The 15,048-nt window shown below is 47.3% G+C and overlaps 1 protein-coding gene across 2 annotated transcripts in view; it reads right to left on the reverse strand.

Moving 5' to 3' along the window:
* The window catches only part of GRAMD1A (GRAM domain containing 1A), a 633,794-nt gene that overhangs the window by 72,906 nt on the left and 545,840 nt on the right, over window positions 1-15,048 (reverse strand). For both annotated transcript variants that reach the window (XM_086930044.1, XM_086930045.1), the window contains exon 9: window positions 1,027-1,180. In XM_086930044.1, coding sequence (XP_086786170.1) covers window positions 1,027-1,180 — 154 coding nt within the window. The remainder of the gene's footprint in view (window positions 1-1,026; window positions 1,181-15,048) is intronic.

Here is a 15,048-nt window from a genome sequence, read left to right on the forward strand (position 1 = left end):
AATGTAAATTGATACTTGTATAGCGCACTACTCACCCGCAAGGGTCTCAAGGCGCTTGTACGAATACCGCTGTGGAACCCGTCCTGGCTTTCCCTGTGAGGCGTCCACTCCTGGGCACCCCCAGAGTGAAGGCCAGGCATCCTTAGCGTGGTGGGGGCCGTTGTGGAGATTAAGCAAGCTATTGCCCAGAGTTGCAGAGTGGGACTCTATGATTAGAATAGGCACCGAGGCGAGAATTATCAGGTCCGTGGAATTTTTGAGTCCAAGACCCGCCGAGGCGGGGAATTGAACCCTCAAAAGGTTCAGCCAAGAATTAGCCCCTCCAGGCCGTCAGAGAAGGGAAGGTTTATAATGCAGGCTAGGCCAGGACAGGGAGTCTGGTCTCTTAGTGCTTAAGTGCTCCAGAAGATCCAGCTCTGCGTTAGACCCACCACACTGCCCCAGAAAGGAAGGCTTAGAATGGAGGCTTTGGGGCAGGGGTTCTAGCCAAGGCTGGCAATCTGATCTCCTACCCCTCAAGCGCTGCATCAGGTCCAGCGCAGGATTAGCCCCTCCACACTGCCAAAGTACTGTAAAAGTCTCAGGCCCTGATCAGTGTGCCCACAATCTTAGTGCCCAGAGGCCTGAAGCCTTTCATAGAGAGCTCTTGTCCCCTGATTACTGCAGTATTTTACAGCTTGGGTAATGGAGTCCAGCTCCGAACCAATGTGTGTCAGAGGACTGTAGAATAGCTCTGGTCCCCTAACCTTCTAGTGCTACAGAAGCCTGAGGCCAAGTCGAGAGGCAGAACCCTGGAGTAGTGTCAGAACCAGAGGCCAACCTGGGGAAGTCTCTCTAACCTCCAAGTGCTGCTGAAACCTGGTGCCCAGCTCTGTGTTCATAACCACCCTCTCCCTCTACCCCTTTGTGAGTTCTCCGCAAGACTATAGGTTCTCTGGTGAGGGGGCAGCACAGATATCTAGCTAGCAAAATCTCTGCCTACTTCTAGTGGCAAAACTCACAGGAGAACTGGCACCAAGCACTTACCGAAGGGATCCCGTCGCTGCTCGCCAGCGAGGTGAAGGACTGGTTGACAGGCAGCATCCTGTCAATCAGAGGGCTGACATCCAGCTTCCCATCAATTACACAGCGCGAGGTGGCGTCGCTGAGTTCAATAACGTCGGGGATATCTTCACTGTTCCTGTCAAGTGAAAAGGAGGGTGTCAATCAGTGAGGCTGCTGGGAAAGCTGTTTTGAGGCAGACCGGTGTAAATAGAAATATTTATTGGTGCACACAGTAAGGTATATAGGAAAGGTACAACATATAAGTGCCCCACTAGGAACTGGATAATATAGTTTGCTTCCTGCAAGGCAAAGTTTGCATCCAGTTCAGACTCACTGCACTCCCTCTGTGCAGCTCCACCGTAAAGGCTCTGCCCTTAGCACCAGCTTGAGCTCCTCAGGTAGGTGTTCGAGGCCCTCCTCCACTGGCAGGCTCCTGCCTGCGCCTCATCCCTGGTTGTCTAGTTTAAGAGCACCCTGCTCTTCTGCTATTCCACTCTGTCTTTTGTCTCTGCTTCATTTTTTTCCATCTGCCTCCTTTTCATTTCTTTCCATCTGCCTCTTTCATTTTTTTCTTTCTGCCCCATTTCATTTCCTTCTAGTTGCCTTTTTTTCATTTCCTTCATTAGCATTTTTCATCTCTTTATCCTCGCCATTCATCTCTGCCTCTTTCGCTCCCAGCCGCTGCTGCCCTAACGGCCCCTCCCTTCCCAGCGTGTCGCTCCCGCCTCCCAGCTGATCACCCACCCCTACTTAATGAAGGCCGCAGCACGCCAAATTGAAGCCGGTCTACGACCCGACCATGATCAGCACCAGGGACCCTGGTCCCCGGAACCTCCGCCCCGCCGTTATGACCCCAGCACTTTACACGCTCTCAACCCCGGATGCAACAATTGCCAGCTCTCGACGCCGAGTAATACCAAGGCCCGATATCCTGCCGACACAACCGCTACACACCTTCACCCACCTACGGCCTCCAACAGCAACCCCCAACCCACCAGGCGCCACTGCACACAAACCACTGAGCTGCATCCTTCTCAACATTTGCTCCCTGCACAGACACGCTGTAGATCTTCTTAGCACGCACACGCCTGACGTCACCTTCCTCACAGAGACCTGGACCAACGCTAGCTCTGCACCTGAAATGGCATCCACCATCCCTGGCGGATACAAGAGCCTGAGAAAAGACCAGCCAAACCGCTCAGGAGGAGGCCTCACCATCGTCCACAAAATTCCCTCCAACTGACAACCACCAGCTCGGACGATGCCTCGGCCCCCATGGAACACATGCACTTCCAGATCCAGTACAACCTCAGAACGAGTCTCTGCTGAACACTCACCTACAGACCTCCTGGACCCAACACCCCCTTCACCAACATCATGGGCGACCACCTCACACCCGTTGCCCTTGCCACTACAGACTACATGCTACTCCGAGACCTGAACTTCCACGTGGACAAGCACAGCAACCCCAAATCCACCGCCCTCCTAGAGAACCTCAACAGCAGCAGGACATACACTAGACCCCACCATTGCCGGAGGGAACATGCGCTTCAACCACACCACTGAGCTTCTCTGGACTGACCACCACTGCATCCATTTATACCTTTCGAAACCCCCAATCATACAAGCAGTCCCCAATGCAGAAGCTGGAAGAAAGTCTCAGAAGAACACCTCACCTCCGCCCTCAACTGCACTCCACCGCTAACTACAAAAGACGCCAACACAGCGGGAAACAATCTCAACCAATGGCTCGCCAATGGCACCAACACTTTCGCCCTCCGCCAGAACACCATGAGACAACACAACAAGAAAGCCAACTGGCTTACCACGGATCTACGAGAATCCAAGCGCTCCTCTGACGACTAGAGAAGACGTGGATAAACAGCAAAACCCTGGAAGCAAACTTCTCCTATAAACAACAGTCATCACATCACACCACCAATTCATCAAATCAACAAAGAAATACTTAATTAAAGACAGAATCGACACCAACGCCCACAACTCCAATGAACTCTTTGCCATCCTACAGGAATTTGCCAAACCCGCCAGTGAAACAACCAACGTCCCTCCTTCCCAAAACCTCTACAACAAACTAAGCTCCTTCTTTCACCTTTCCCTCACCCAGGAACCCAACATCACCAAGCACAACTTCTAAGAAGGGATGAAAGACATTGCGACCTGGATGAAGAACAATTGCTTGAGGCTCAACTTAGAGTAAACAGAAGTCTTCTTCCTCTGCTCCACCTCACTGCATGGCATGATACCTGGTGGTCCCTCTCCCTCAGAAACCCACCTACCCCAACAAATCATGACGTAACCTCAACATCATACTCAACTTATCCCTCACCATGAAACGCAAGATCAACATTGTATCCTCCGCATGCTTCAACACCCTCTGCAAGATGTTTAAGTGCCCCCTCCCCTGCCCATATCCAGGAAAACTGGCCCTCTCACACTCATCACCAACAGACTGAACTACAGCAACACCCTATATGCCTGAATCAACAAACAAGCACTGGCGTTGCCAATAGGTCTCGCAGTAGGAAAGTTGGAGCTATTGGTTTTGTAAATGACAAAGCCCTTTATGTTTTTTAAATGAAAACAAAAAAAAGGCATTGTTATTTGCAATTGTAATAGCTCCAACCTTCCTACTGCGAGACCTATTGGCAACGCCAGTGCTTGTTGTTCACTGCGGCAAATGCCTCATTTCTACTGATGGAAAAGATGCACTTAAAGTGCTCTGTTTCTGATGTGCATTTTTTTGCGGTTTTCTACAGCGTGAACTTGAAGGCATCAGAGCACTTTACTCGAGCACCAGTTTCGTTACAGGCGGACACATTTTTGGGCATTGGGAAATTAAGTGATCTACCCAGAATCACAGGATGTTCAAACATTAGCCTTATGCCAGACTCTAAAGTTGTTCCCACCTTCCGAGACGGCCCTCCAGCCCTTAAAGCCACATCCTAATTGCGTTACAACATAGCTTCCAGCAATATTTCCATGCTAAGAATTCAAATATCATAAAGCTGATTTTGTGAAACGGATGAGCATACTAATTTAACCGTATCGCCAGAAGCAGTATTTAGGTGCCTGCCATGCGATCAGTAACTCTGCCAAAATGGAGCGTCAGCGTCACTCAGAAAACTCCAGTCCGCTTGCTTAAAACTGGGCGTCACCTACCGACCATCAGAAGGTCGGCTAAAAAAACCAGATGGGCATTTAGATATCGGGAGCACTGTACAATAGCAGAAGTCTAGCACAAGCTTCTTCAAATTGTTGGTATTCCTGTCGCATTGGCTAAGATCATGCAATTCGTCGCCACTGATGAACAATGCAGTGCTCCATGAAAGATACATTAATCATTATAACAAGAGGGGAGCTGGGTAGAGGGTGGATTGTTGAAATAACTAGGAAGACAGTGGGTGAGGGGGGAGGCAGGAGTGTTGCAGGGGGCAAGAGGAGGCTGCGTGTGAAAGAAAAGGCATAGGGGAGGAGAAGCCTCAGACCGCACGCTGGGCGAAGCCCTTAGATGTGCTGTGAGCGGCCGGGAAAGTGAATAATTAGGGGAGGAGCATCCAGCTTTGCTAGTAGTATCAGTGAGGGACCCCGGCGCCCACTCAGAGAACATGAGAACTCCCCTCTGAAGCGAAAGAGTAGGGACAGTGTGTGTGGGGGGGGGGTCTCTCCTAAGAAGAGCATGGGGTCACTGTCACTCACTCATCGTTGTACTAAGGAAGCGCTGCACAGAAGCACGCGCTGGACAAAGGTTAGCTATAATAAGTACAGTAGTTGCACCGGGGGCTAGGGGGTGGGGAAAGGGGCGTGGGGAGGGGGGCGATTGTGCCCCAAGTAGAGATTGAGAAAGATATCTGAACAAAAAAGAGCCAAGTGTCTGATCGAGAGACTGCAGAAGAAAATGTGCGGTGACCGAGAATCGAAAGACCACTACCCCTTCCACATACCTCAGGAAGTTTTAATTCATAGTCTGCTTAAAAAGTTTAAATGACTATATGTGCTTTTGTTTGCGAGAAGAAATACAGCTCATGCTGACGTCTGCGAACTTCCGCCATGGCCCCAGGAATGCACTGAGAGTCGCGCAGTGCAGGCCACACAAATCCTCGTCCGCTTTACGGTGTATTCATGTATCGGACATTTCTCGAAGGAAACATTTTCAGCGGGATACTGTACAGTCGGCTACATAGGGATGCAATACAATAACCATGCAAAGGTCGCGTTTCCCAGTTGCTTGAAAAGGTTTCAGCTATTGTCGTGCTTTCGAAAATATGCAGTCTATTTTTTTTAAATAGAACATTTTAACAATATATCATGGTACATCGTGGCTTTAAAGAGGAATAATAAAACGCCGTTGGATGGTTGTAGTGTTTAACGCATATGAGTTACTTTAAAAATGGGAATTAATTGTAAACTTAGAAAACAAGGCTGTGATTGCGTGGAGAGAGAGGGGAGGTGCTGGTGTGGGAGGGGGAGGCTGTGATTGCGTGGAGAGAGAGGGGAGGTGCTGGTGTGGGAGGGGGGAGGTGCTGGTGTGGGAGGGGGAGGCTGTGATTGCGTGGAGAGAGAGGGGAGGTGCTGGTGTGGGAGGGGGGAGGTGCTGGTGTGGGAGGGGTAGGCTGTGATTGCGTGGAGAGAGAGGGGAGGTGCTGGTGTGGGAGGGGTGAGTTGCTGGTGTGGGAGGAGTGCTGCTAGGGGAGGAGAAGCCTGATGCCGGATGGGGGCGGGAGAGGCTGGGCTTGCATGCGATGCGCGTGCATGTTCACGTGAACTTCATGAAAACCGCGGGGCTGAAAGCCCTTTGGTTTGAAGAGAAAATAGCCGACTTGAATTCTCCCCATTTCCCATTCCTGCGGAATGGTAAAGGCGAGACCTAAAAAGACAGCACCGCAAACTCCTGACGGTCCAGAATGCAGCAGCCAGACTTTTCCTCAGTATCCCACGGCACAACCATGTAACAAACACCTCCACATACTTCACTGGCTCCCTGTCAAAAGAAGAATAATGTTCAAGCTGCTCACACACGCCTATAAGGCCCTCCACAACACCGGACCCCCAATACCTCAACGACCGAATCTCCTTACACACCCTCAAGAGAAACCTCTGCTCAGCAGACCTCTCCCTAGGCACCGTCCAACGTTTTTACAGGACCAGAGCAGGTGGACGATCGTTCACATACCTCGCTGGCAAGACCTGGAACGAACTACTCCTTCACCTTGACAGAGCCAGACACTGCACCAATTCAGGAAAGACCTCAAGACATGGCTCTACGAATGACGCTAATGGAGCTGCTCACACCCACCCCCAGCGCCTGGAGACCCTCACGGGTGAGTAGTGCACTTTACAAAACTACCCTCCCCCTGTTTGGTTGTGGTTTTTTTCTTGAATATCATTTCTGATGCTGAAGTGATCTCTGATTTAATCTGGTGCACTTGTTCTGGTTATATTTCTTTCTTTTCTTGTTTTGATTGAGTCCTCTAGTGACACTGCATTTCCACACTTGTGGGGGAGATAGATTGTTCCACCTGAATTTTTGCAGCTGTAATGTAATGTGTTTCCTTGTTTCGATAAGAAAGAGGATAAAATAATATATGTGTTTGTTGTTATTAGAGTACCCATGTCCTGATGAAGCCTATATCATCTGGATGAAACGCGACCGCGACTGCGTCGACACCTTTGGCTTTGAACGGAGTCCCTTAGTTCAATACAACAAAGATTTGATTTATTCATTGATGCACCTACACAAATATAGGTTGGGTATATGTGTTAACCCCCTGGTGCCTGTCTGTTGGGACTACCCTTTTTTGTATACTCCGTTAGATCGTAATAGGAGATACATTTGTAAATTGGTGTATGTATATATATTTTTGTCTTATATATATATAATTCTTTTCCTTAGGGTATATAAAAGTGTTTTTTGTATTATATATGTTGTAAATTTGTATAGATTGTACATGTGATGTGTTGTATATATAATGTTTTCTGTTGTGCCTCTCTGGCTGCCCGCCTATATATGTATATATGAATTTATGGATATGCTTCTTTGATTTAATTTACTATTCACAAGAAAATTATTTGTTTCTTGTTTGAGAAATAAAAGTGGATTGATCCCTTCAGTACCATTTTTTTCTATTTTTTTCATCCGTGGATGACTCCTGCTCAGGTACGGGAGGGTGAGGTGGGCAGAACCCCTAACCATTTTTTCTAGTCCCGGAATCAACAAAAAAGACAGCACCGCAAACTCCTGACGGTCCAGAATGCAGCAGCCAGACTTTTCCTCAGTATCCCACGGCACAACCACGTAACAAACACCTCCACGTACTTCACTGGCTCCCTGTCAAAAGAAGAATAATGTTCAAGCTGCTCACACACGCCTATAAGGCCCTCCACAACACCGGACCCCCAATACCTCAACGACCGAATCTCCTTACACGCCCTCAAGAGAAACCTCTGCTCAGCAGACCTCTCCCTAGGCACCGTCCAACGTTTTTACAGGACCAGAGCAGGTGGACAATCGTTCACATATCTCGCTGGCAAGACCTGGAACGAACTACTCCTTCACCTTGACAGAGCCAGACACTGCACCAATTCAGGAAGGACCTCAAGACCTGGCTCTACGAATGACCCTAATGGAGCTGCTCACACCCACCCCCAGCGCCTGGAGACCCTCACGGGTGAGTAGTGCACTTTACAAAATCCTGATTGATTGAGACGGGTAGGGGAAGCAAGTCACAATAATGGGACAAGAAAACGTCAGATGCTTTTGGTTCAAGGGTCCCTATTCGTCTTTTGTCATCATATTTCTTAGCACGCCCATTTCTTTGTTGCTTTTACTCCGAATTGTCACTATCCTGTACCTGTCAGCTATTTTATTCCGTGGTTGGCCCGATCCATGCCACTGTTCTTAAACACAATATTACTCCCGGCTTTTGGCTTGGTCACAAACTTCTAGGTGCTTGCTGGTGGTTTTCAGTTTTAATTTGTCGCACTATCTCTCTAGATTATGTTTATGAGAACGGTTTATAAACTCAATCGTCGCCAAAATGTTGTAGTACGAATCTTTACAGGAAGCCAGGTTGTAGGTTCCAAGTTGTAACTTTATTTATATTCCAGTTACGATAGCTTTAGGTATAGCCAGAAGATAACTAAACCATAAAGTACGCCCCACCAGGACCAGCCTCCTAGCTGCTCAGCCTGCTGACACCAACTGACCAAGATCATACACCCAACATTCTATGAAGTCATAAGATTCCATTCACAACTAGTCTGAACTGCAGGAAAGGAGTAAAGAAAGAAGAAAGACATGAAATACCATCACAACAGTTAGTATACTTTGCATTAGACCAGTGGTGATAGCCAGGATTGTGCCTGATGGATTTCTGAAGAGAAAGTGCCCTTCTTTTTAGGTCTCACCTAGACAGCGCATGTGCTGTCTTTTAAGACCTTTTGTTTTCCATCCCTTGGCTTGAAAACCTATCACTGCTTACCATTTTAGGTCCTGCGTCTCTTCAATACCTTTTGTTTTCTATCGGTGGGCTTAGAGAACGCCCACTGCTTAGCTTCAATGTCACTCATATTTGATTGCTTCTTATTGATCAGCTGTGTTAGGCTTCCTTCCTATTTCTGTTTTTGTCACTCTCTTGGGCATGGATGTATTACTTCTGTCATTCCACTGCTCACTTTTTAGGCGCTACTCTTTTCTTTGGATTCAACCAGAGTGCTACCTTTTCATCGGATTCCCTTGTGTACTACTCCGACCTCTGAGTTCCTTACCTATCCGTATGTTTGACCCCACCCACCCTCCTTCTGCTGTTCTGGCTTCCCTTACTCTTCCTCCATTTATTTGCTGTCAATGTTGGGTTGCCCCCCCCCCCCATTCATTCAATGTCTGTTTTGGCTTACAACCACTCTTGTTCCCTCTCTCCCTTTGTTGTCCGTGTTGGATTGCCTCTAACCCCCCCTTCACCCTCTCTCCTTCCAGTGTCTGTGTTTCCCTGACCCCTTCCTCCGCTGCCAGTTGGCATCCCACCTGTCATAATGGAAAAAAACAATATGACTCAGACACAACAGGCCACGTCATATCGCCTTTTCCCCCCTCACACCCTCTGCTGCTTCCCACTCCTTCTGTGCTGCCTCCTGTCCTCCCTTTCACCAGCTAGCCAGTTACAGAACTTTTCTTTTTTTTTTTACTTTCAACTACTGTTGCACAACTGCTGCACTGCTGTACAACATGGCTAAAAAGGAAAATTCTACTTACAAGTATGCATCTGTTCTTGGCATGTAGAGCTGCAGATCACTACACTATGCATTAGATCGCCACCTGGTGTTGGGCTCGGATGATTGCATGTTGTTATCGTTTTGGAAGAAGTCTTTTGTAGTCACGAGATAGGTGACTCCTCACATGGACGATAGTGCGCATGGGCATCGGCTCCATCCTTAGATTGTTTTATGCCATGATGAGAAATGATGGAGTTAGTAGAAGTAAAGGAAAGATGTCCATGCGTGTGTATCTAATTAAGATAGAAACTGGAACAGATACAAGTCCCGGGAAGGCGGGAGGGCGTGTAGTGATCTGCAGCTCTACATGCCAAGAACAGATGCAAACTTGTAAGTAGCATTTTCCGTTCGAGGCATATGAGCAACAGATACTACACTATGCATTGATTGTGCAGCAGTGTCTCCCCTAGCGGTGGTCTCTTGTATCTGTTGCAGTTGAATTGCAATTCACATTTGTATAGAGGTTCAAAAGGGGGGTCCCATGAGCCTTGTAAGAACCACGTTGAGGTTCCACACTGGAGAAGGTGGTAACCTGGGTGGAATGATTCTTTTTAATCCTTCCACAAATGCTTTAATTGCAGGTACTCTAAAAAGAGACAGATGTCGGTTTTTTTAAATATGCCGCAATTGCTGCAAGGTGTAGGCGTATGGATGAATATGCCAAGTTACACCTTTGTAAAATGTAAAAGGTAGCAAATTATATTTTGGATAGAAGCATCCAGGGGATCAATTTGATTATTATTGCAGTAAATGGCAAATATCTTCCATGTAGCAGCATAGCAAGCTCAGTCTGGTGGTAGGTTAAGATAACCAAACTAAGACTTCAGGAGCCAGATACCAAATTCAGTTGATTTAGGTCTGGATGTCGGATGTCTCCATGGTTCTGTGTGAGCGGGGATGGAGTCAGACGTAGCTTTTGGTGTGGAACTAGAGAGAGTTCTAGCAGTGTGGTGAACCACGGTTGGCGTGCCCATGTGGGAACTACTAGGATCGATTTTAGGGATTGTTGTCTGAGCCTGCGTACCACTAATGGTATTAGTGTTATGGGCGGAAGAAAAGAACGCAAATCTGCCTGACCAGTTCATCCATATCGCATTGCCCTTGGACAGCGGGTGTGGAAACCTGGCGGCGAAGGTTGGGCATTTTGCGTTTTCGTGTGTGACGAACAGATCTATGTCTGGATGACCCCACTGGTGAAAGAATGGTTGAAGAACCTGTGGATGTAGTTCCCATTCGTGAATTTGTTGTGTCTGCTGACTCAACAGATCTGCTATCTGATTGTGAACTCCTGGAAGGTGCTCTGCCAACAGATTTGTTTTGTGGAATGGCCCATCTCCAAATGCTCTGTGAGAGTTGGGACAGTTGTAGAGTGTGTGTGTCCCCCTGTTTTTGTATGCAATACTTGGCTGTCATGTTGTCCGTCCGGATCAAGACAGCTTTGTTCTGTACTTGTACTTGGAATGTTTTGAGTGCTAAAAATATTGCTAGCAGCTTTTGATGGTTGATATGGAACAATTGTTGACTGTTCCAGTGTCCTTGAATTGTATGGTGTAGGAGATGAGCTCCCCATCCTGTGAGGGTGCGTCTGCTGTAAGCACTAGCTGTGGAACATGCTTGAGGAACCTGGTGACAAAAGAGGAGAATGTGAAGGAGAAATCTATGGTGAATTGTTAAGAGAAGTCGGAGATGAAGGAGAAGGAAGGATAGGTGAAGAAGGGTGCATAGGGGATGTGGCAGAGTCCTTCTTCTTGGCAGGAACCACAGGAGTGGGAGTTTCATCTGGCTTCCTTTTCTTATGTGGTGTGGTGGACACCTGACCTGTTTTTGTGTCGATGTAGATCTTCTTTTGCAGAGGATCTGGCTGGAAAAGTTCTTCTGCTTGAGAAACCTTTGTCGGCACCGATTTTTTTCGGTAACAAGCGAGGTTGCTGCTTGTCTTTAGCCTTAAGAGTTGTTACAGTGTCCTTTTACGTAGTTTTCGGCACAGAGGGTGTTGTTTTCGGTGCCCTAGGCTGTTTCGAGGCTTTGGACAGGTCGGAATCAGGCCCTGTTGGTTTCGTCATGGAAGACTATGTCTTCGGAGTGGAAGCTGGTCTCGTCAGCTTCGAGGCGTCGGACGCTGGCTTCGTACCCCTTGTCTTTGGAAGTGGACTGTTTCGGAGCCAAGACTTCTTTCGGTTTCTGTGCAGAGGGAGCTGGTGGGACCGGCACATGCAGCTTACTCAGTACGGAGGTACCGGAAGGCTTAGTTACTTTCTTCGGAGCCGGGCTCGATGGCGGGGCGGTCAAAGTGGTTTTTCAGTCACGACTGGGCCCCGGAAGCGGAGTGCTGACCTTTGCCTTCGATCTGGGTGCTGTGTGTGGTGCAGAGGCAGTAGTACTCACGCGCTGACCCGATGGTATGGAGTCATCTGAGTCGTCTGCCTCTGATACGATCTGGAGATCATCGGAATCTTCTTCGGGAACGAGCGGAACCTCGAAGATATCCACTGGTTCCAGAGCCGATCTCTGCATGTCGTGTCGACGGGCCCTCCGATCTCTTATGGTTTTCTTGGATCGAAAGGACGCGCAGGCTGTACAGCTGGACTCGTCGTGTTCTGGCGACAGGCACAGGTTGCAGAGCTCATGATGGTCACTGCGTGGAAACTTTGCTCTACACCCGGGGCATTTCTTGAATGGCGTCCTTTCCATGAGGTGTAGGCCTCACGGCGTGGATAGGCCCAACGGCCCGCGTCGACGACCGGAATCGAGCTGATTGAATCGAAACGATGTTATTCGGTATAGTTAGTTAGGAGAGTTTTGGGAAGTTTTTTGCGCTTCGAAGTTCTTGAAAGGTCTATTTCTAGATGGAGTGGAAAGCTTTCATTCGAACCCAGTGGCGGAAAAAAACAATCTAAGGATGGAGCTGATGCCCATGCGCACTATCGTCCAAGGGAGGAGTCACCTATCTCGTGACTACAAAAGACTTCTTCCAAGACGACAACAACATGCAATCATCCGAGCCCAACACCAGCTGCATAGTGTAGTATCTGCAGCTCATACGCCTCGAACAGCCATTGTTAAAAAACACTGGCAAAGCCAATACCTTGCGCAGCCAAAACCCTATTGACTTTACTATTGCTTGTTTTATCTACTACAAGTATGTCCTTGAAATTAGACCTACTTCTTGTGCAAACTGTGTCCCTTTGTAACATCCCTTGCGTTCGAGCCCTTTGTGGATTTTGAGGCTGAAGACATAAGCATGTGCCACTTTCAAGGAGGAAGACTGCTCAGTAAAGCAGTAGTGTTGATTTTGGGCACAACAATCTTCATCTCTGATTCTTTGTCATTTTAGAAATGAAAATCTTAAGGCTTGATGGACTTTTTTGTTGTTTTTTTAGCAACTACTTAGTACGATTCAAGGTATTTTTTGGACATTACTTTGAACTGTGAGTTTGCAAACTGTTAATTTAAAATTGTCTTTGGGTTTCCTATTTAGGAATGCTTTTTCAAACTCCTACATTGTACTTTGCTATATTAATATTGCTTACTATAGTAGTGCACAAATCACCTCTGAAGAAGAAGCTTGGTGCAAATGATAAAACCAAGCAAAAACCTAACACAGAATTTTAAAATAAGATTGTTTTGAGCAGTTTTTTTTAATTTGATGTAAGCAGGGCAGATGTGAGCATGATAGGGCAAACCATTCCAATAGTGTGGGGCATATTAAGATAAATACCTCTCCCTACATCTAGTCAATCGAACACAAGGAACAATAAGCAGGGCTTTGTCCTTATAGCGCAGATAGCCAACTGGACAGAAGCAATGTTTTTGACTTGGGTAACGAGGTCAGTTTACTATTAGTGACTTAAATGCAAGGCAACTGATTTTGAAGATTGACCTTTTCTTAATGGGCAGCCAATGCAAGGCTTTCAGTAAAGGTTCAGCCGAGGAGCAGGAAGGAAGATTATGCACAAGCAGTAGCAACCCATATAGGGCGTGCTGCCGGGCGGGGACGTGGGGCAGGGTGGGGGGTAGTAAACACCGGGATACGGATGAATGCAGGTAAGTAGACATTTAAAATCAATGATACTAATTTGGTTGCACGCCCTGCATCGCCAAATGCGATGCAGCGCGCCCAACGAAATTTGGAAGTAAGATAGTTTCATAGATGCCCTCTGTGTTTAATGTGCTGAGAAGTTGGATACCAAACTTCTCCGTTTTCAGTGTAGCGATTATGGTGCTGTGGAGCAAGTAATGACAAACTCCCAGCACCATATAGTCTTAATGGCAGCACTGCACTTACAATGTCTAAGAATGTACTTCGAAAGTGTAGGGTTACAGGGCTCATGCAACTGTACCCTCACCACTGGCATAGGGCACCCAGCTAAAGGGGTGACTGACCTTTGTTCGGGCAGTGGTTTGTAGGCATGGCACACAGGGATGTGTGCCACAGCGACTCTTTACTTTGTTCTGCACCATAACACACAGCTTGCAGAGGTGTAGAGGTGTGTGTGTGTGTGTATATATATATATATATATATATATATGTGTGTGTATATATATATATAAATAAATAAATAAATAAATAAATAAATAAATAAAGGTACAGGGCCTCTAAGGGTGGATCAATAAGTGCTACAGCCCTTCGAGGTCTTCCCTGGTCACAGTGCCCTGGGTACCTGTGGTATCATTTACCAGGGGCTTGACTGTGGCCCAAGATGCCAATTGGGTTTGTTGGGGGGGGGGGGGGAAGAACACAGGCCCTGGAACCTGAGTGGCAGGAACCGAGGGCACACCAAGAAAAAGTGCATCAGTCGTCTGGAATAAAGTGGGGGGGTTACTGCAACAGAAACCCACTTTCCTACACTTAAACTCTCACAACTGAAGCACGCAGTCATCTTGCACGACATGTAGTTGAATCCTAGCAAGGTTGACTCAGCCTTCCATCTTGGTAAAGGTAGTACCAAAGCTTTGGGAAATAGTAACAAATGTTACTCTCCGTGCCTATAAGATGCATAAGTATGGTATAGATGGTAAATAAAAATCAAGTTATGTGCATTTCTCGCTTTCTGGACCCCTGCATAGAAGGTTGTTGTTTTTTGTATCCACTGATCAATTTGTCAGTTCTCCTCCTCTTGTCATAGCTCGAATCCTGTTCTCATCTTTCGGCTGCTTCCTCCCTTCGGTCTTGACCCCGTTCCTCTCTTTGGTGTTCGCAATCTCCATTTTCATGGTGTGGCTTCACAGCACAGATGTCCCCAGACAAATATATGTGAGCATCAGAGAGTGGCTTTGGCTCTGTTGATATGTTGGGAGTCACAAGTACATTTTGTGATTGGGCAGAAGCTGTATGCTTCCACAAAAAAAGTACTTGCCCACCACAGCAGCTGTGATTACCTTGTTTATTTATCCAGTAATCTGAGCCTGAACTTTGAGGGGCACATACATTACATTGGAATGCAGTTTCCAATGTACGCAGATGACACCCAACTATATCTCAAATTACAATCCCCCAATGACATTTTACTACTGAACTCAACGATCAGAAGCACCCAATCCTGGCTTGCTGATAATCATCTCAAACTCAATGCTCTGAAAACAGAATTCCTGCTGATCACACCTCCCGCGAAGATCCCCACCGCGCAAACCTGGCTTAAACAGTTAACTGCACTCAAATGTCCAAGCCATCATAGTGGACTCAGCGAAATCTTTAGGCATAACCCTCGACTCCAA

The sequence above is a fragment of the Lissotriton vulgaris genome, chromosome 7 (genome assembly GCF_964263255.1).
Source record: "Lissotriton vulgaris chromosome 7, aLisVul1.2, whole genome shotgun sequence".
Taxonomy (NCBI): domain Eukaryota; kingdom Metazoa; phylum Chordata; class Amphibia; order Caudata; family Salamandridae; genus Lissotriton; species Lissotriton vulgaris.